The 20844-nt window shown below is 42.0% G+C and overlaps 1 protein-coding gene across 1 annotated transcript in view; it reads right to left on the reverse strand.

Moving 5' to 3' along the window:
* The window catches only part of FAP (fibroblast activation protein alpha), an 88350-nt gene that overhangs the window by 21946 nt on the left and 45560 nt on the right, over positions 1 to 20844 (reverse strand). Inside the window, exons 15-19 of the mRNA XM_054971380.1 lie at positions 18637 to 18690; positions 14359 to 14477; positions 7753 to 7800; positions 4509 to 4607; positions 931 to 1000 (exon numbers count right to left, since the gene is read on the reverse strand). Of these exons, the coding sequence (XP_054827355.1) occupies positions 931 to 1000; positions 4509 to 4607; positions 7753 to 7800; positions 14359 to 14477; positions 18637 to 18690 (390 nt within the window). The remainder of the gene's footprint in view (positions 1 to 930; positions 1001 to 4508; positions 4608 to 7752; positions 7801 to 14358; positions 14478 to 18636; positions 18691 to 20844) is intronic.

The following is a 20844-nucleotide window of genomic DNA, read 5'->3' on the forward strand; positions in this document are numbered from 1 at the left end:
AATGATACAGGCAGAAAGACTTAAAAGCCCATTTCCCAACACGATGGCCCAATGTGGCCACTGCCTCCTCCGTACCTCCTTTTAAAGTAAATGTTGTGAGATCCAAGCCCCTCCTGCACTGGGGACATAACTCCTCACTATCCCAGAAGCTGAAAGTCAATGGAATAATCTTGTCTGGGCCCTGTTGCACCTCTCATGTTTGGTCAGTGTGGTGCTGTTCTTTTTAGTCTGCACCATGTTCAAATGTGTTGGGATGGCACTTTCATCATCAGTGACATCACAGACCCCGCCCTTTCCTGTTTTCCATTCCTTTTTTTTTTTGTATACACAATGAATCGATGCATTGCTGGAATGCTGGATCAATCTATTTCCTGGATTTCTCTCTCTCAACACATTTGTGCTCCGATCCTACACTGGATTAAAAATTTTAAAAACGAGTGGAAAGGAAAATGGAGAGGAATGGAAAGGAGGGGAAGGGGTGGCTAGACAGACAACAGGTCAGTCACAATGAAGTGGGATGGCAAAAGCTGGGAGGTGGCCAGAAGAGGGTAAAACGCTAAAAGACGGGATAAAGAATGTGCACGGTGAAACAGCAGAATGGAAAATAGATTTTTTTTGTTAAAGTTGGGGTATAAGTGTTCCCAGGAAAGCCGTGGAAAAGCCGCACAGTAGCTGGAGTGACTACACCTGGCGGCATATTGGATGCAGATGGTCATTTAAAAAAATGCTGCAGTATGGGAACTGAACCGGCAAAATTGGCCCGTGCCGAAGGGATTTCAGTCACAGATCTCCCACATAGCATGTAGTTTGAAAACTTTTATCTGTCTTAATGACCTACCTAGCCATTGCTATAATTGGCAGAGATGTCATTGTAATAATTTATCTGACAGAAAAGTTATGTAAAAACAGTCTAAAGAAAATTTTACATACACCTGTATGAGAAGAGGATACTTCTTGGATTTATCAAACCTTGGAGGCAGAATCATCTTGTACCAAAATGCTAATAGAAAAGATATATTATAAAATAAATTATTGATGGTAACAATTAAACCCCTCTATAATTGGCTCTTGTAAAATGAATACTAATTATATGCAAGATAAATATTAATTACCAGCAGGATTCATGAGGTAAAAATCAGAATTGCTATAATTTTGGTAACTCTTTATGATATAAGTAATTCTTGTTTTTAAGTACATGTCTGATCATAGTAAACAGACAAAAAGTCTATTTACTCACACCTTAAATAAATAAGGATAGCCTCATTAACTCAATGATAAGCTTAAAAATGTTATAGGGATCATGGTAAACTGTACTGATTATCTACCAATTAACTATTAGTACAGCCATTAATATGTTATGGCCAGAATTTCTCAAAACAAAATGACAGCTCCATGCAGCATAAAGATTGCATGATACAGTCCCAAATAATCCAATTTATGTCTCATTTACACTTTTTGGTTTCCTTAGACTCCAAGCTGGATGGTAACTACACTTTCCTGTACTTGAACTCAAGTGTTTTTCTCTGGTGAGCCATCAGGAGGTGGCCTTGGGTAAGCCACTTCTCTCAGCCCCTGCTCCCCGCTATATTGTGGAGATAATAATAATACTTTTTCACCGCTCTGGTTGAGGCGTTCATCTGTCTAGAAGAGCGATATATAAGCGTAGTTATTATTATTATATCATTATTTTATTTAGTTACATACTTATACCCCACTTTGCTTCCCAATGACAACCAAAATCATCTACAATATCATTCTACCCTTCTCCACAACAACCCTGTGAAGTATATCAGGCTGAGAGAGATAATGACTGTCCTCAGGCTAGTCAGTGAGTTTCTATGGCAAAATGGGGATTCGAATGTGAATTTCCAAGACCCAAGTTTAACAGTTTAAACCCTACACAATATTGGATCACTGTGGCACAGTGGCACAAAGTATTTTACTCAAGGCACTGAGTTTCTACCAACAGAGTTAAAAACTATAATGGAGACATGAAGATATGAACCCCCCACTGCCACAAATGGCAAAATGTGCCAAGGTCTACCATCAAAAGCTATTGGAAATTAAATTAAAAAAATGTTGTCTTGAAATTAAAGCTACCACTACCCACCCACCCCCCATAATATATACACTCCTAAAGGAGTAACAGTATTGGGCTAGACAAGGACCAAAGGTCCAAAGCAGTTGCTAATTGCCTGAAGAGCAATGGCAATTTCTTTATAGAGTATGCTCTGTTCAGTTTATTGTATTGACATATAAAAATAGGCATAGTTTAACTTTGTGAGTGTGTTTGATTTAGTCTCTCCGACCTGACCTTGGAAAACACTGTTGCTAACTGATGGGCAGAAGCATGAAAATTGACAATCTATTTTAACTATCTCTAATAAAATTCATCATTCTTATACAAGCTATGATATTTCAAATAAAATTATCTACTTTTACATTTGTGAGACAGATAAGGGGTAGATCCTACCTCTATCCTACCACTGAACTGAACAACGTTTATTAATTTATTAATTAAAATATTTGTGCTCCACCTTTTCTTTTGGCTCAAGTTTGAAGTCTTCCTCCATTCTAAGGACCCTTCCTTGAACTTAACTGGCTCATCCACTGAAGGAAGGCTAATTAAAGGAAGGATTGAGCCACCTGTTTTGCCAAAGGTGAAAGCAAGGTTCAAGCTTTTCAACTAAAGCAAATACAGGAAATCAGTGCAGTTTGCAGCAAGGGAGAGCCTTGCAAAGTGGAGAAGTGGTTAGAGCGTTGGACTTTGATATGGGAGACCTACTCTGCCATGAAGCCCGTTATCTCACCGTTGGTTCAGTTACTCCCTCTCAGCCTAACGTATCTCAAAGAGTTGTTGTGAGTAAAAATGCGCCCTTAAAAAAAAATTGTGTTAATTACAGATCCAGATTTTGGGGAAGGCATGCTTTTCATTATTCCAAAGTTTCCAGACCCACTTTACCATTTGGTTTTTTTTATCTGATCCAAAAAATTCATTCCCCCCCCCCCATCTCTCCCCCACCCACATCCTTATAGGCAGCAGGGAGGAAGACAGAGGATGCTAGTCCTAACAAACAGACAGAGGATAGGTGGTCTACTGGCCATTAATTAGGACATTATTTCCTATGGTCTGTAGAGAGATCAAGTCTACCCATAGGAAATAATGGAGCCATTATTTCCTATGGGCAGACCTGGCCACTCTAGTCCCCATAGGAAATAATGGCCTCACTATTTCCAATGGCAGTAGACCTGGCCTCCCTTCTACCACACTATCAGTAGTTAGGCAGTATCAGCTGTTGAGGGGCTTCTCATCACCTTAAAATTTAAAGGGATGGAAAGGCTAACTAACTGCTGTTTGCCAGGCCATCTTCTTCTCTCTCACTTGCCACTCCTGTGCTTCCATAAAACGAAAACACTCTCAAAATTTCAGGTGATGAATTTTCATTACTCTCAGAATTCTAGGAATGATCTGGGTCATTTCTGGATATCCCCGAGCCAATTTGAAACTGCTAATTTTGAGTTTAATTTCAGCGTAGGTATATCCAAATGCTCATCCCCAGTTGTGAGTTCCTGGGAGGAAAGGTGTTAACCTTGGTGTTTAAAGCCCTTCATGGACTGGGACCTGCATACCTGCGGGACCGCCTCTTCCATTACGTCCCCTGCAGGGTGTTGCGCTCTGCAGACAAGCCACTCCTGGTGGTCCCTGGCCCGAAGGACATCCGTCTGGCCTCAACCAGGGCCAGGGCTTTTTCTGCCCTGGCCCCGGCCTGGTGGAACACTCTCCCACTGGAGATCCAGGCCCTGCGGGACCTGTTACAGTTCTGCAGGGCCTGTAAAACAGAGCTGTTCCACTGGGCCTTTGGCTGAGTGCCAGTGGGTGTCCTCCTTCTTCCATCTAAGACCACCACTTCTTCTGAGGCTGCCCTCAGCCATCTGCTATGCCTGTATACGGACTCCCAATATTTGTCTAAATAGCCTGCTCCTGGACTATTTTAATGGTTTTTAAAAAATTATTGTTGATTTTATGTTTTTGTGATTTTAATGTATTTTAATGTTGTTAGCCGCCCTGAGCCCATTTGTGGGGAGGGCGGGGTATAAATCGAATAAAATAAATAAATAAACCCATACAAAATAGACAAACCACTAATGAAGTCCTGGTCCACATTTTGATAGCTAGTTCATAGCATTTTCAAGTCTCAAATGGGACTGAATCAAGGGCTGACTGGAAACCATGTTGTAGCCCATTAAAATCTTGCAGTGAGTAAATGAAGCCATATACAGAAAACATCATCTGTCTTCTCTGAACATAGGAAGAAGACAGCACTGCCATTCCCTGTGGCTTTTCCAAAATCTTGCCCAGTGTTCTGGGATGCATGACTTTGGCTTACACTATGATAGGAAGTGACTTTTACAGCAACCTCAAGGTAACCTATAAAGTTCCTACCATGTATTGCCCACTTACCTATTTTCAACCATAATATAAAGTGAGAAGGAAACAGGGTACTTACTAAAACCATCCACTTCAAGTTTGTTAATTTCCTCTAAAGGCATGCTGATTCTCTGCAGATTCAATTCCAGTTGCTTATTGGCTTCCAAAACTTTAATCTCTACATAAAAGACATGTCTAGATTAGTAATATATTTCTCTTTCACAGATCCTCCTCATTTACAAGCTGTCATCTATTTTTTGTGCAAACAGACATGAATATAGAATGAAACTTAAATCTATTAAAGCCACGTTTGTAATACTGAGACCATATTTATAATAGCAAACAGCTGTGTGGATTTTGAACAAACAACAGAGACTTCTCTTCCTCAGAGAAGAACAGAAAACTTGTTCCAGGATTAAAACTTTTTTGGAGTTACAATAGGAGAGGGGTCCAAATGTGGCTCAATACTCAGCCGGATATGGCTCTTTAGAAAAGAAAATGAAATATTTAAGTTAAGGTATATTGGAGGGGTAGATGGAATGGTGGAATAACCAGTTTTGTGTAGTGGTTAAGAGAGCAGGACTCTAATCTGGAGAGCCGGGTTTGATTCCCCACTCCTCCACTTGAAGCCAGCTGGGTGACCTTGGGTCAGTCACAGCTCTCTGGAACTCTCTCAGCCCCACCCACCTCACAGGGTGTTTGTTATAGGGATAATAATGACATACTTTGTAAACCGCTCTGAGTGGGCATTAAGTTGTCCTGAAGGGCGGTATATAAGTCAAATGTTATTATTATTATTAGTAGTAGTAGTAGTAATATGTCAATGGGATGGCATGAAAAGATTTTTACGGAACTGAAGGGCTTCTTAGCGATACTATACAGAAAGACAAATGACAGAGGTGAATAGTTGGCCACTGCCCGTAATCCAAGTGTGAACCATGTGCAGATTTATACCAATGCAGTAAAACAATCACACTAATGTTTATTGTGAGACCATCTCTATGTTACTTGCTAATACAGGACTTACAACAATCCATGTTTGGGCTGTGGAAACGTTATGGATTATCAAGCAACGTGTCAATTATCATTAATGTTAAACTGGATATTTTCATTTATGCAAATAAACTTTGTTGATCTCCTGTGCTGAATTTTGATGCAGTTTGTTTCTTTAATTATGGAAGGCTACTGAGCCCTGCAATAACCATTAAACATTGCTGACACTTGCAACAGGACCTACAAGGGCTTAATTAACAAAAGAGGTGTGTTATATGGAGGAACTGGGATGCAGAAAACTCTTGACTGCTGCTAAAAAGATTAGCAACTGATTAACAACTGAAAAGGTTTTGAAAAGTTAAGGAGGATACTGACATTATACCCTTCTAAATTCACTGAAATCAATAGACTTAGAAGGTGTAACTCCATTTAAGATTGTACTGTGGATCATGTGAAATAGAGTCTACACATACACATCCTTAACCAGTTCCAGGACCAAATGTGCAGGCATATGAATAACAAAGCATATATTACAATCTTTATAGCTAGATTATAGTAGTAACTGTTAAACTATTTTGGACTCCCCGATTCAGCTGCATACTGGAAAAACCACTTCCTGGTTCTATGAATAATGAAACACACACACAGGGGGAAAATACCCTTGTGTTTCAAACATTTCCAGCTTTAAAAAGAACAGGAAATAGCTGAAAATTTACGACAATCTGTTGTGAAATAAGTGGTTTATTTTCTGGAGGTATGCTAGATAGCTAAAAGTGCAATACTGTGCAGAGTTAAACCAATCTGTCTACTGACTTCAACAGGCTTAAACTGGACTAGCTCTACACTGGGTTGCACTGTGAATACGGGAGACAAAAGAAGTATGCCAGATTTGGAGTACACTGAAGCTCAAATGCCCTGGCATTTTCTTCACCCAATGTGAGGGGGAGGAGGCTCCCTCTTGCATTGGGTGAAGAAAGCAGCGGGGCATTTGAAAGCGACACAGAAAGGGGAGCTTTAAGTTTCAAATGCCGTACCACTTGCTTCAGGTGATGGGAGTGTGCATCAAAGCGGCATGTAAAGGGTGGCTTTCAAACTTCCCGCCCCACTGCTTTTTGCCCCCATGGGAGGAAAAAAGCAGCAGCCATAAAAGTGCTGCGCGCCCAGTTGCTGCCGCTTTGCCCAAAGCGATACCAATCACTTTGGAAAGCTTTGCCTTGGGAATCCTGAATCTTGACAAATGGGGCCCAATTCGAGTTAAAAACCCGAATCAGAAACCCGAATTGCACATCCCTAGTGCTGATTACTATAAAACTAACTAAATAGTATAAGCAGTGGAAAAGAGAGTGGGTAAGAAAGACTTTTAAAACTTGTGTTTTAAAAAAGTTTTTGATATGTTTCAAAACTTTTTTGAAACCTTGTTTTTAAAAAGTCTGAATAAAATGTATACTGTAATGAAAATAAAGGCCGTCATCACACGGGCTTTTATTTAGCGCTAAAATGGCGCTATTTCCCGGCAAACACCCACCTTATTCCAACACTGTAGCGATTTTCTCTCTTCTGCTTTGTGCTTGATAGTCGCGCTATTTTGTGCCTCAGTGTGAATGCCTCACCTCGATGTATTTCGCCTCGCAACGTCCTATGCCCTCCCTTCAATCCCAGAATCCATTTCTTCCTGCGACTCCCCTTTTTTAATTTTATTATGTCCTTATAACGCTATAACGACATAACACAATGCAAACTTTCTGCTGAAGTAAAAATGACTCAATCGCCGTGGCAGAGTCGTCAGCGATGGGGATCACGCTAGACAGGGAGTTTTCTGCGGGCAAAGGGCTATTTATATAATTTCAAAGTTGGAAAAACAAAAGGGTCGTAATGTTTTGCTCTAACGGAATGTTTATATGCTGTTATTCTGTTATAGCGGAATTAAACGTCAGAATAATAAAAAGGGGGGGAGGAGCTGCTTCTGCGCAGTTAGAGAGAACAGAACAGAGTGCTTCAGTGTGGACAGCTGGTGGCGCAAAGAGCCGTTAGGTGACCCAAAGAAACGTTACTCTGCCGATAACAGGTAGGACGCTATATGCTGTAAATTTAACGGAAGAGATGCCCGTGTGACGACGGCCAAAATGTACTTGAAACCACAAACACAATCAGAACTATATATGAGTGAAATCTTCATGTTTTTATTTTATATGGTTTACAGCCCAACTGTATGTAAGTTTACTTGGATGTAAGTCCTACAGTTGACTGGGATGCACTCTAAAGTAAATGTGTATTGGATTTCAACCTTAAGACTATCAACAAGACACACAACTGTACACAGTAAAAGATACCTCTGTTGTATCTGTTGTCATAAAGAGTAGAAATGGGGATACCAGGACCTGAAACAATGATTCAACATGGAATTAACATTTAAAGCAAAACTCTGAAAAATACAAATGTTACTGATAATGACTTGTACTTTGTAGTTTAGTATACATAGTCTACTTTTATCCTCAGGCAACCATTCTCATTTGCTTAAGGTTTCAATCCAGAGAATGTGCTCAGGAGGGACATGGGTTAGGATGACAGCATACATATCAACACGTTTGAGAAAATTTATTACCCATCCCCTAGTTTCCAAAAGCCTTGAGCTTGTCCTACTTGTAAAGTTTAGCCTAATATTTTGGCATCATAATAATTACCAGCGCCTATTAATGGTGTGAGGCAAAAGGAATTGGAAAAGGCCCCAAATTAAATAGGGCCAGAGATGCTTAGATTCATGTCTCTATTTTATCCAGGGATCACTGCACCATGGACTGTGTATAGGCTCACTCCTAGAGATGGGCATGAACTGAAATACGAACCAAAGTTCGTATTATTGTATTCGTATTATTGTATTCGAACCAAAGTTCGTATTATTGTATAGGCTCACTGCTAGAGATAGGCATGAACCGAAATACGAACCAAAGTTCATCATGAACCAGGCTTGTTCGTGGTTTGAAAACTGGCAGTTTGTCAGAGCCCATTTCAGACAAACCGCGACAAACTTTAGGCTGGTTCGTTTGGTTCATTTTTGGTTTGTCACTGCAGACAGCCTGGCGTCGCTCAATCTATTTTCACCTCTCTAGAGTGGCATGGCAAGAACACTGCTCAGAGGGGAAGGGGAGGAGAAATTGACAGAGCCTCCATAGGGTGGTCTGAAGAAGCAAAACTGGCACAGCAGAGAGGAAGGCTAAAGCTGCAAGGAGAAAAGGGCATGTGTGAGACGCGGAGGCACAAAGCTCCCGCTCAATGTTTGATGCAAACACCTTATGCGGTCCACCAACAAACACAAAGATTTTGTAATGGACAGGTGGCCTTTAAACTGATGTAATGGCAACATGGTCATTGAAGTGCCATAAAACAGATTTAAGCTTGTAGTAGACAGAAAGCATGTCTTACTAAAGTCAAATTCAGATGTCACAGTGAATCTCTGTTTGTTCATGAAAAGAACAATGCAGCTTGCTCTTATGTATGTTTTCTCCCTTCTGTCTTTCCCCCTCTCATAATATGCACAATGCAACTGAAGGCTTCCTGATACAGAAATCCTTCAATCAAATTCCAGTTTGTCATGATGTCTGAAAGGAGATGCTGTGCCTGGGCAAACTGAAGTTTGTTTCCTCTTCACAAACTTCAACTCTAAACCACAGTTTAAGGTAGGATATCGTTCTGTACAATACAGAAGGCTATGCAGTCTAATAGACTGTATACTTCATAGTCTACCCTCTGTGGCTTAAGTCAGAAATGTGACCTTTATCGATTAAAGAGAATATTTCACTCTCACAGATGAAATGATCCCAAATTAACAGTTATATAACCTGATCCCAGAATTAACCATGTGCATCAGGATCCGGAGAAATTGTCGTAATGCATTTCTCAAGGCAGGTGCATTTCCTGTATGATAACATCCTGGGCAAGGATGATTGAAAGGTGTTGTCATTCTGTTACATTTGCTTCTTTGCTTAGCAGAAAACTCTTATTATTTGCACGCTTGAACATCCAGCACAAATCACTCAGCTGTATTAACAACAGAGATGGGAAGTAACGAGTAGGTGAATTTCTCATTGGCACGTTTCCATGCAAATGCAGTTTGCTACAATAATGGGAACATCTCGATCTTCTGACCACTTTTGTATGTTTCCTACCAATCCATTAATCTGTAAAAATGTCAGTGTATTACTTTATGCCTGATCTATACATTTGCTTCTGTATCAAAGGAGGTATTCATTTATTTACAAAAAAGTATACCCCACCTTTTTGCCCTCATTAGGGCCACCACTGTGGAGAACAAATTTAAAAATACATAATAAAACATGTCTTATAGACCACCAAAACCAAACAAATCATTAAAAGAATTCAAACCCAGCTGAAATGCACGTACAAAAGCACAAAAACAATTAAAATATAGGGCAGGAAGGAGGGACAAAAAAACCAAAAAAGGCTTTATCCGCAGATGGAAGATGGCAACAGAAGGGGACCGACAAGTTTCAGAGTGTTGGAGCCACCACTGAGAAGGACCTCTCCTGGTTAATCCCAAAGGGTAGGAGTACCCAAAAGAGGTCCTTTCGGTTTAAGTTGTGATACTTTTAAATATAGTTCTACAATGGCTATTTGTAATTTATGTTTGCTTCTCTAATGGTAACCCAAACTGGAAAGTCATAAAATACATTTTTCAACGTAAAATCCACTCTGTTTCTATTCAGTTTATTTGGCTTATTTGGCCATACACTCTAACAAAGTTTAAGAATTAAAAATAACAATTAAAGATTGCCATGTCTACAATGCAGCTTTTACAAAGGGTACTCAATAATAGTCTTAATTTTGAGGAGTCGTGAATGTTTGAATGCCTCAGTAGCCATTTTTTAAAGAATCACTCTCTGGCTAATCTGTTTCTCTTCATGGCCTTGGCCCAGCCAGGGCTGGATCAAGAGGGGGCAGGGGGGTAGTCTGCCCCCGGCGCTGCCAAAGAGGGGGCACAGGGCACAGCTGCCAGCCTCTGGGAGCATGCCAGAGGCAGCGCGGGAAGCTGAGCAGCCACCTGTGCCATTCACCTACCCCGCAGGACAGGGAGTGCACGGCAAGCTGGCTGCCCCCTCAGCTGGGCAGGCGAATGGCATGGAGGGCTGGGAGGCTGCCATACCATTCGCCTGCCTGGCTGAGGGGATGGACAGCTTGCTGTGTACTCCCTGTCCTGCGGGGCAGATGAATGGCGCAGGCAGCCTCCAATCCCTCTGTGCCATTCACCTGCCCGGCTGAGGGGGCGGCCCGCTTGCTGTGTGCTCCCTGTCCTGCTGGGCAAGCGAGTGGCATGGAGGGCTGGGAGGCCACCCGCATCATTCACCTGCTCCGCAGGGCAGGGAGCATGCAGCAAGCAGGCCGCACCCCTCAGCGGGGCAGGCGAGTGGTGCAGGCAGCCTCCCAGCCACCAGCACTGCCACTGCTCCGCTAGCAGCACACCCGCCATGCATGATTACATCACAAAGTGCCGTCATCACACAGCATCAGGAGTGTGAGCACGCTGGAAGATGTTCCAATGCAGTGTAGAACATTGTTATTTTACATGATTACAGCAGCAAGACTTTTATATGCGCAGAAATGGAAAGTACAAGAAATACCAACTACAGAAGATTGGATTTATAAATTGCTGTACATGGCTGAGATGGACAAAATGACAAGAAAACTTAAAGATCTTGATCCAGGACAATTTAATGCAGATTGGGAGAAATTGAAACAATATCTAGAAAAAAAATGGGACGTGAAAGGGGAACTGTGGCAGTTCGAGAGTTATTGAAATGTAATAGAAGAAGAAGAGAGAAGTGACTTTACCGGGAAAGGGGGAATATAATTACGGAAATCTAAACTACTATTGGGGTTATGATAAAAGTAAAAATTATAGAGTATTAAATAATAGATGTTTTACTATGGATACATAAGATATATAAGATTAAGCTAGCTAGATATTATGTACAATATATAGTTTAAGTAAAGAGTATATAATAGATATTTGAGTATAACAGTTACCTTATAGACTTAAAATAAGCTCAGAACAAGAAAAAGTAAAAGATGGGTGTGTAATAGAATATTAGAGTTTAAGTTAATATTAGAATCAGGAGGATTGTGGAAAGTAAAGAGTTTAGATAATCGGAAAGTAAAATAGATGCAATGTTACATTTTTAATATCTTGATTGCTAATATATATGATTATGCTAGCATTATTTTAGGTAGAATATATGGTTTACCTGAGGTATTTAAAGGGAAACTTGTACCATAGAGATATAGAGATATTTTTATTAGAGATTTAATAAGCTTAGAGAAAAGAGTATTAAGTGTGTGTTTAACAGGGTATATGAGATATTAAGTAATTAAGTAATAAAATAGACTGAGGGTTGGAAAACTGTTGGAAGTCAACTAAAAAGGGGGGAGGAAAGGGAGGGGGTTAGAAATAGACTTACAAGGGGGTAATGAATGTACTGAATGATATTATAACCTAATCCAATAAAAAAAATTTTTTTTTTAAAAAAAGGGTGTGAGCACGCTGCGTACGCGTGCAAGGGTGGCCGGATTTGGGTTGTCCAGGGCGCTGGGAACCCTAGATCTGGCCCTGGGCCCAGCATACCTGAGATTGCCTCACTCCCTATGCCCCTCCATGGCAGCTTCGTTCATCTGAACAGGGGCTCTTGCAGGTGCCAGCCTGCACATGGGCAAAATCAACAGCAGCCCGCACATGGGCTTTCTCTGTAGTGGCCCCCACCCTATGGAACGATCTGCCTGAGGAGGTCAGGAGAGCCCCCACTCTCCTGGCTTTCTGCAAACGATGCAAAACTGAATTATTTTAAAAGGCTTTTTACTCAGATCAGAGGGAAGCATTATAGGGAGGGGTCTCAAATGCTTCACTAATGAGTTAGAGACCATAGACTTCACCGCTACATTGCCTTGCATATTATCTGTTGCTCAAATATGTACTCTTATACTACCTGTACTTCATGTTTATCTAATGTCAGTCCTAGAATTAATTATGTTCTATTTCAGCAATTCTTTGACTCTGTATTAGATCCTTGCTAATGCTACATCTTTGTAAAATCCTATGACATTGTTGTGGAAATGTCCTTAACACTATATGGAAATGTCCTTGATACTGTATGGAAATGTTCCTGGTACTGATTGTACTAATCTCATGCTATGTAATCCGCCTTGTGTCTCAGTGAGAAAGGCAGACTATAAATGACATAAATAAACCGATTGATTGATTGATTGATTGATTGATTGATTGATTGATTGATTGATTGATTGATTGATTGATTGATTGATTGATTGATTGATTGATTGATTGATTTCTGAAACTCATATAGCACAGAAACCTGCTGCATGGTTGTTCCTGCTTTGCTCGCTCTATGAAATGTTATATATTTAGGATCAACATAAAACTCTCTAAGATCTACTCCTTAAGATGACTGATGGCCATTTTCCTTATTTTGTATTAATACTTCATTCCTCATCTCTTCTGCTTATGAGTAGAATTATAATACTTTTAAACTAACAGAATAATGAATCAGATTATTATAATCTTTCAATATTCAATTCGACATTTTCCACAATTTAAAAACCACCTTTGATGAAGTCAACAGAAACACTGTGGAGATGTTTCCACTGTTGTGGTTATTAGAAATGGTCTGTCTCCTATACCCAGGGCTTTTTTTCAGCAGGAACATGGTGGAACAGAGTTCAGGCACCTCTTAAAAATGGTCACATGGCCGGTGGCCCCGCCCCCTGATCTCCAGACAGAGGGGAGTTTAGATTGCCCTCCGTGCCACTGGCAATTTAAACTTTAAAAAACTCCCCCCTTGTTCCAGCTGACCCAAAGTGATGTCATTGTGCGGTCTTGAGTTCCACCACCTCTTTTCACAGAAAAAAAGCCCTGCCTATACCCATAGGCATCACAGGGAGAAACAGGATTCTACAAAGAAGTTAGGCCAGTTGCACAAAACTTATTGGGGTGGGGAAGCCCACATCCAGCAGTCCCTTGATATATAGGATTGTACATGGAGTTCTATACATAAACTTGTGCATTGGGTACCATATACCCTGTGAGCAGCAGCAGACACATAGTGTTGCTCTTGTGGTTCTGTGAGTCAGGAGGACTCTTGTGTCAGCAGTTTCCAAGTCAATTAAATAGATTTTTTGACCCAATGCAGCAGACAACAATCCAATAATTTTCTTTTGAATACTCAAATAGTCATGGAGAGACCTGTTGCTGATGTTTTGAAAGAGTCATCTGAGATTACGAGTGCTCTCATTATAAACACTGCCTTAGATTTCAATTGAAAATTGTGCTATAACTTCCTTTAAAGAATGACTAATTCATGTATTATTTTATTTAGCTAAAACATTTTTATAACCCTTTCCACCCAAATAGAGTCTCCAAGACCCAACATTAAAACATTTAAAACATTAAAACAACTAGGGAGGAGGACCAATAACACTTACTGGGGGGTATGCAAAACTAAACAAAAAATTTTTCACCCATTGGTGAAAAACATGGATATAGACTAATCTCTCTGGGAAGTGAGTTCCAAAGTTTTACAACCCAATCAGGAAGGCCTTTTCTCAGGTTGCTACCGATCTAACCTCTGTTGGCAGGTTCACTCAGAACAAAGCCTGTGAAGAAAAGGATGCAGTTTTCACTGATCCTTTCCTCCTTCCTCGGAACCCCACTTTGCACCCCCCTTTCCTGTTTGAAGCAGTTCCTTGACCTCCAGGACTAGCATTTCAGATAACTGAATGGGCTGCCATAGAATACAACAGGAAGGAAATCCCTACTCCACAAACTTCATACTACTCTTGGTTGGCTGGACACAAAAAACCATAATATATATCTGCAACAGCAATTGTGATTCTATTTGGCCATATATTTGACTTACCATAACACAGTAAAGCATAATAGTTGGCATTGTAACTAAATCTTGCAGCATAATATTGGCATCTTTCTTTTCTTAAATTACAAGTAATACATTGCTTTGTCATTGTTTGGAGATTAATTCTATAAAAGAATTAAAAAGAAAAAAAGTAATTATTTTGGTCCCAATTTAGACTTTCCTGCATTCACAGGAACTTCAATACAACTCTAACAAAACCATCTGTCCGGGGTCTGAAGCTCTGCCCCTGGACTTAACAGGAGAAGGGGAGGGGAGACAGCCAGACGACCACCATGCAGCTTCCCAGACAGACACCAAAACCCTGCCACGCCCAGCAACAGAGAACAGGGAAGAAACACCCAAGCCCCAGAGAGGCAAGGCAGGTAGAAGCCAGCTAGTCCCACCCACCGGTGGGAGGTCAGGGGGCCAGGTAGGGAGAGTAAGGACCCTCAGGAGGGGAGTAGACCTGATGGAGGAGGCGCAGGAAGGAAGGGCAGTCAGACAGCAGCTTTACCAGCCAGAGTGGAGAGGCAACCAAAGCAGCACAGAGCCATGCCCCAGCCTGCAGGCCAGCCAGAAGGCAGTAGCCCAGGTGAAGCTGGGAGCAAAACAACCCCAGGTGGAGCTGCCTGAGGCACTCTGCAGGAAAAGCTTGGCAGCCAGCCAAGGAAGCACAGGTGTGCCTGGCCCAAGCAGCCAGCTCAGCAGGGAACGCTTGGCAGCCAACCAAGGAGGCACAGGTGTGCCTGCCCAAAGCAGCCAACAGTGCAAACCCAGATGTGACTGCCTGAGTCAGCCAGGGGCATGCCTAGAGTGCAGGAGGGAGTGTGGCTGGCAGGTGGAGAAGGGAATGGTGAAGGGATAAAAGACAAGTTCACTCACAGGGCATGGTGGGTTGTGGAGGAGAGGGAGAGGGAGAGGGAGAGCGCAGCGGAAAAGAGGTGGAGGAAAGAAGATGGAGAGGATGAGAAGGAGTCAGACCAACAACTGGATGGAGACAGCTGTTGTGAAAGGCAGCCAGGACTCTGTCAGGTTGAAGGGATGTGTGGGTGGACTGAGAGTGTGTGAGGGTGAGGTATACCCCCCTCCTTCCACCGAGTGGGATCCCACATATTCCCTGAAGGTCCTGTAAGGCAGGCCACCGTCTCACAGGGCGACACCCATGACAGGACCTGACACCATCATTATCATTTACTTTATTTGTATCTAGTCTAACAAACAAAAAATGACTAACAGCATATTAAGAAAAATGACAATCACAACAAAATGTCATGCACTGAACAAGCACAAACAGGAAAAAATAAAATTGCATGCAGCAAGATATACTGAAGCCAGCAATTCCACAGCAACAATAAAAACAACAAAAGCTAAAATGAAAAAGCAACAATACAGAGGGAAAGGATGAAAAACACTCAAAAACTTTCTATCTAGGTAGTTCTTTCCACACTGACTTCTTTGAAAAGGAAACCTAAGATGTCTGCCACCCCTCTGTATTATAGAATTTTTTAGAATATGCTCTAAAGTCACCTCATACAGAGCAACAGCCAAGAGTCTTTAGCCACATCATTGCCCTGCATGAACTGATATTCCACTTTGGAAAGCACTAACCCCTTAGAGTGATGATGAATGTATTTATGTTTGCCAATGGAGACTGATGGACCCCAACTGTTTCCAAAACGCTCTGTGGGATTTATCTGGACTCGCCAACAGTTCCCTTGATGAACTCACTGAGATCTGGAATAGAGGTCTTCAGGAAGCTATCAATTGGATTGCTCCTTTATGCCCTCTGCACCCTCGTGTGTCTACATGGCTCTTTTTAACAAGAGTCTAAGAGATCTTAAGAGGTTGCGCCAACGGCTAGAGCGAACTGGTGACAAAGCTAAGATGAAGTGGTGAGAACACACTATAGAGTCTAGTTGAAGACAAAAGAGATTATTTCACCACCTCTATGGCATCCACTAGTTCGCAACCTACTCAGTTATTTAGATTAGTTTACCAGTTTACCAGTCCTTTGGTGAGTCCTAAATTTGATACTGATTTGGCCTTCAGTTGTGATTTGTTTGTAACCTTTTTTGCTGATAAAGTCTCTAAGCTCTACCCACAGTTGGCTGACAAATTTGATAAAAGTAACAGGATGGGGGCTCCGTTTGCATCATCTGGTTCTTCTTCTCTGGATTCCTTTAGCCTGCTCACCCTTGTGGATGTTGACAGGATCCTAATAGCTATGAAGCTGACTACTTGCTCCTTGGATCCCTGCTGTTTGTGGCTGGTAAAGTCATGCCACAAAGTAGTAAGAGGCCCACTGTGACAGATTATTAATATCTCTCTCACACAGGGCTGTTTCCCTAGCTCCTGTAAGAAAACTATGGTTAAACCTTTGTTTTTTTAAAAAAATCCTTGGATAAAAAGAAGCTGGCTAATTACTACTGTGTCTAATCTTCCCTTTCTGGGGAAGGTAATTGAATGAGCAGTGGCTGAGCAGCTTCAGGTTTTTCTGGATGAAACATCTGCCCTTGACCCTTTTCAACTGGGCTTCAGACATTGTTTTGGAGCCAAGACGGGGTCTGTTCACCTTGACTGACAATCTCCACTTACATCTTGTTAATTCTCTTGGATCTATCAGCAGCTTTTGATACAGTTGACCATTCGGTCCTAATTGAAAGCCTTTTCCCCTAGATGAGGGGCACCGCTCTTAGATGGTTTTCTTTGTTCTTCTAGAAATACTCACAGAAGGTTGATGTCGGAGAGGAGAGGTCTTCCCTGCAGGACCTGTATTTTAGGATCCTGCAAGGTTTGATCCTCTTTCTGATGCACTCTTCTGCCAAGATTGTCAAAAGTTTGGATTTGGGTGCCATCAATATGCTGACAACACTCAGCTCTTCCTTTTGCTGGATAAGCAGCCGGCAGCAGGGCTCTCGACACCATCTCAGTGCCTAGATGTGGTAGTTGATTGGTTAAAGGGGAGTTGGCTAAAGTTGAATCCATCTAAGATGGAGATCGTGTGGCTAGGAAAGACTGGGATGCTAGCTGGAGGTGTCCACTTGATGGTGTCCAGCTGATGGCTGTAGACTCTGTAAAGAGCCTTGAGGTATGGTTGGATTCTGTGTTATCATTGGATAAACAAGTTTTCATGGTAGCATGTTAGGCATTTTTTCACCCATGCCAGGCCTGCCAGCACAACAGCACAAAGATTTTCACTGTGTTACTGGGTGTTTTCACCTTATAAAGCATCCTGTTAGACAGAGCTTCTGCCTGAAATATTGAAGAATTAAGAATTATGCATAACAAAATGGCTCCACCTCCCGTGGCAGCCATTTTGTCGTTGCACCCACCACCCTGTGTCAGAATTCCAAAGGTGCCCACAGGCTTGAAAAGTTTGGAGACCCCTGAGCTAGATGGACCAACAGTTCATTTCAGTATAAGACAGCTTCATATAGACATATAAATGTGATAGCAAGGGGCTTGGTATGCTTCTCGCAGCATCTGCTCAGCTCTGGACTGGTCTGTGTCATTATTATTCTGTGTTTTTATCAGTGGATGAAGAAAACTTGACTAACTGCCCCCCCTTTCATCTTTTATTAAAGATTGGGTATGATGAAGTTTCAAATGGCAGTTATCAATTTATATATGGAAAAGGGGGTGGTAATTACTTAGAAGGAATTAGTCCAGAGTAATAGGGTGCGTCAGCATGTATACACTCCTATAAGGTTCCTATATAATTAATTAATTAACAAATGTAGCACCATTAATTTGCAATAAGTACAAAGGCCCAAGTCCCAGTCCTAAGACGCTTAAAATTTAAAAACTAACACAAGGGAGACAACAAAGGGAAAGGAAGGATGTAGAGCTAAACAGAGGAAGCCTATGCTGTCATTTCTTCTGCACTTGCTTAGGCTTGGGTTAAGTGGGGAAGACAAACTGGGACAAAGGCTTTGTTTTCTGTTGGGATTTGAAGGATGTGAGAGAGGTGACATCACACAGGTGTTTTGGAAGGAAGGGTTGAAGGGCTGCAGTGCACAAAAGCAGAGTTGTATGAGTGAGCAGGAGACCTTTGGACAGCTAAGGGAGTGCAGCGGGAGGGGGCAAAGGTCACAGAGGCAGCACTGTACGTGACTGAAGAGGTAAGAAGAAGCAAGGCCATGAGGTAGCTTCAAAAGTAAACAAGGTTAAAAGTTAACTTTTCCATAATAAGGGAAATGGTCTACTGATGCCTCATAGTATCAGGTATCATCTCAGGGGGAAAAAAACCCAAACAATATCACTAAAAGTTTGATGGCAACTTACCTATAAATATTCCTTCTCCCTGGATATCCTTCAAATTCATTGCTTGAGTAGAATCTGGAAGACAATTTATTGTATCGTATAAACTATGGTTTGACAACACAAAGAAAACAGAAGATGTTCAGCATTTTGTGAGTCATCTGGAGAAGGCCCTTGAATGTGCAGCAGGCACAACAGATATGTATGGACACTAGTGGGCTCTTGGAGCCTACCTCCACCCAATTAGGGGCGTACACAATTTTTAAAAAATTCTATGCATTAAAAAAAAATCTTAATTTTGTTATTTTCATTATTTATTTATTCATTGTTATCCGCCTCTCCTCTCAGCTGCTGTGTTGGTGCTGGAGTGGGTGAAATGTCTCTCCCCCCTATCCTGGAATTCTCCAGATGCATCTAAGCCATTGTTCTTCCATGCATCCTGGAAAATGTCATAGGAGTGCCCAACCGGCAACTTGGGAGGTGTGGCCCCTTTGACAGATCAGAAAGACTATCTGAGATGCTAGAGGAGGCAGGAGGAAAGGAAAGCTAAGCCAGGCCTGGTTTAACTGGGCCAGCAACAGCAGCAGCAGTCCTAGACCACCCTGCATAGTAAAGAGAAGACAGAAGGAAAGGAGGGAAAATATCCTTGTCAGTTACATTCTCTGTCCTTGCCTCCAGAAACTACGAGCCAGATAGCAAAGAAATACGAATATTAAGAAATGTTTTTTTAAAAAATCAGGTTATTATTAATTCTATTATTAAAGAAAACAGCATATTGCTTTGATTAGCTGATACCTATATGTGCATCCAGGGCTCATTTCAAGGGGGAACGCGCCGGAACACAGTTCCGGCAGTTCCCCAAAGAGGTCACATGTCAGGTGGCCCTGCCCACCTGACTCTTGGCCATTTGGGGCCTGTTTCGGCCTGGATTGGGTCCAAAACAGCCGGGATCGGGCCTCTGACGGGTGGTAGATCACTCTCCTGCTCAGCAGCAGCCTGATCCTGACAATTTTGGGCCCCTTTTCGGCCATTTTCAGCCCCTTTTTGCCATTTTGGGACCAATTTCGGTCCTGAATGGCCAGGATTGGGCCCCAAACAGCCAAGATAGGTGATCTCGGGGGAGGGGTATGCAAATTAGTTATGCTAATGACACATTTCTGGTGATGTCAAGGGGTGTGGCATACGCTAATGTGCTATGCTAATGAGTTCCTCCAGCTCTTTTTCTACGAAATGACCCATGTGCATCCCTCGTGTCTCCTATGTTGCGAAGGGCTTGATCAAGACTAATGTTTATTTCTGAATCTGGCAAGAAAATACGGTGCTTCACCGGAGCGATCATAACAACTTCAGCATTGAGGGTATCCAAGGGCTCTAATATGATGTAGTAGAATTACAGCACCAAGTTTCTTTATTCTTTATTCAAAAGACTAAATGAAGGAACTGAAAAAGCCAAATACCCTTATTAAACTAGCAAGAGGCTTTTGTGTGCGCATAGTGGGAGGCAGAACTGAGTGCACAACAGTTGCTAAGCATACCATTCTCCGACCTGATCCAGTTTAGTTTTGGAATCAAGATACAAAATTGCTGACAGTGATCATCAGTGTATGAGAGGAAGAACATGGGACAGGGAAATCCCCCCTTCCTCCCTCACTAAACCACTGGATTGGTGCTTTTAAAATTAGGCCCCATGTCCTCTGGGTCAGCAGCTATAGGAGCATATGGGTAGACTGGACTGAGGAACTTAGCACCAAACTGTATTTCTTCTTAATTGCTTTTAGCAGCAGTAGGAAAATCCTTCCGAGGTCGGTAAAATGAGTACCCAGTTTCCTGGGGGTAAAGGGTAGAGGGGAAGGCAATGGCAAACCATCCCGTAAAAAGTCTCCCAAGAAAAAGTCATGATGCGACATCCCCCCATGGGTCAGTAATGACTCGGTGCTTGCACAGGGGACTGACTACCTTTACCTTTACTTTTAGGAAAAGGTAGCAAGTATGTCTCCCCGCCCTCCAATGGAGCTAAAAGCAGCCAGCAAAGAAGAGGTCTATTCAGTAGAGGAAATGGGGAACAGAACTAACCTCCTCTTCCATTCTCAGTGCTGAGGCCTTGATTCATACTCCTCTTTCATGGCTGCTTTTTGTGTTTGGCAGTGCAATCCTAAACAGAGTTACACCCTTCTAAATCTACTGAAATCAATGGACTTAGAAGGGTGAACCTGCAGTTAAGACGGTTCTGTA

Source organism: Eublepharis macularius, chromosome 2 (assembly GCF_028583425.1).
Source record: "Eublepharis macularius isolate TG4126 chromosome 2, MPM_Emac_v1.0, whole genome shotgun sequence".
In the NCBI taxonomy this organism is placed as follows: Eukaryota; Metazoa; Chordata; class Lepidosauria; order Squamata; family Eublepharidae; genus Eublepharis; species Eublepharis macularius.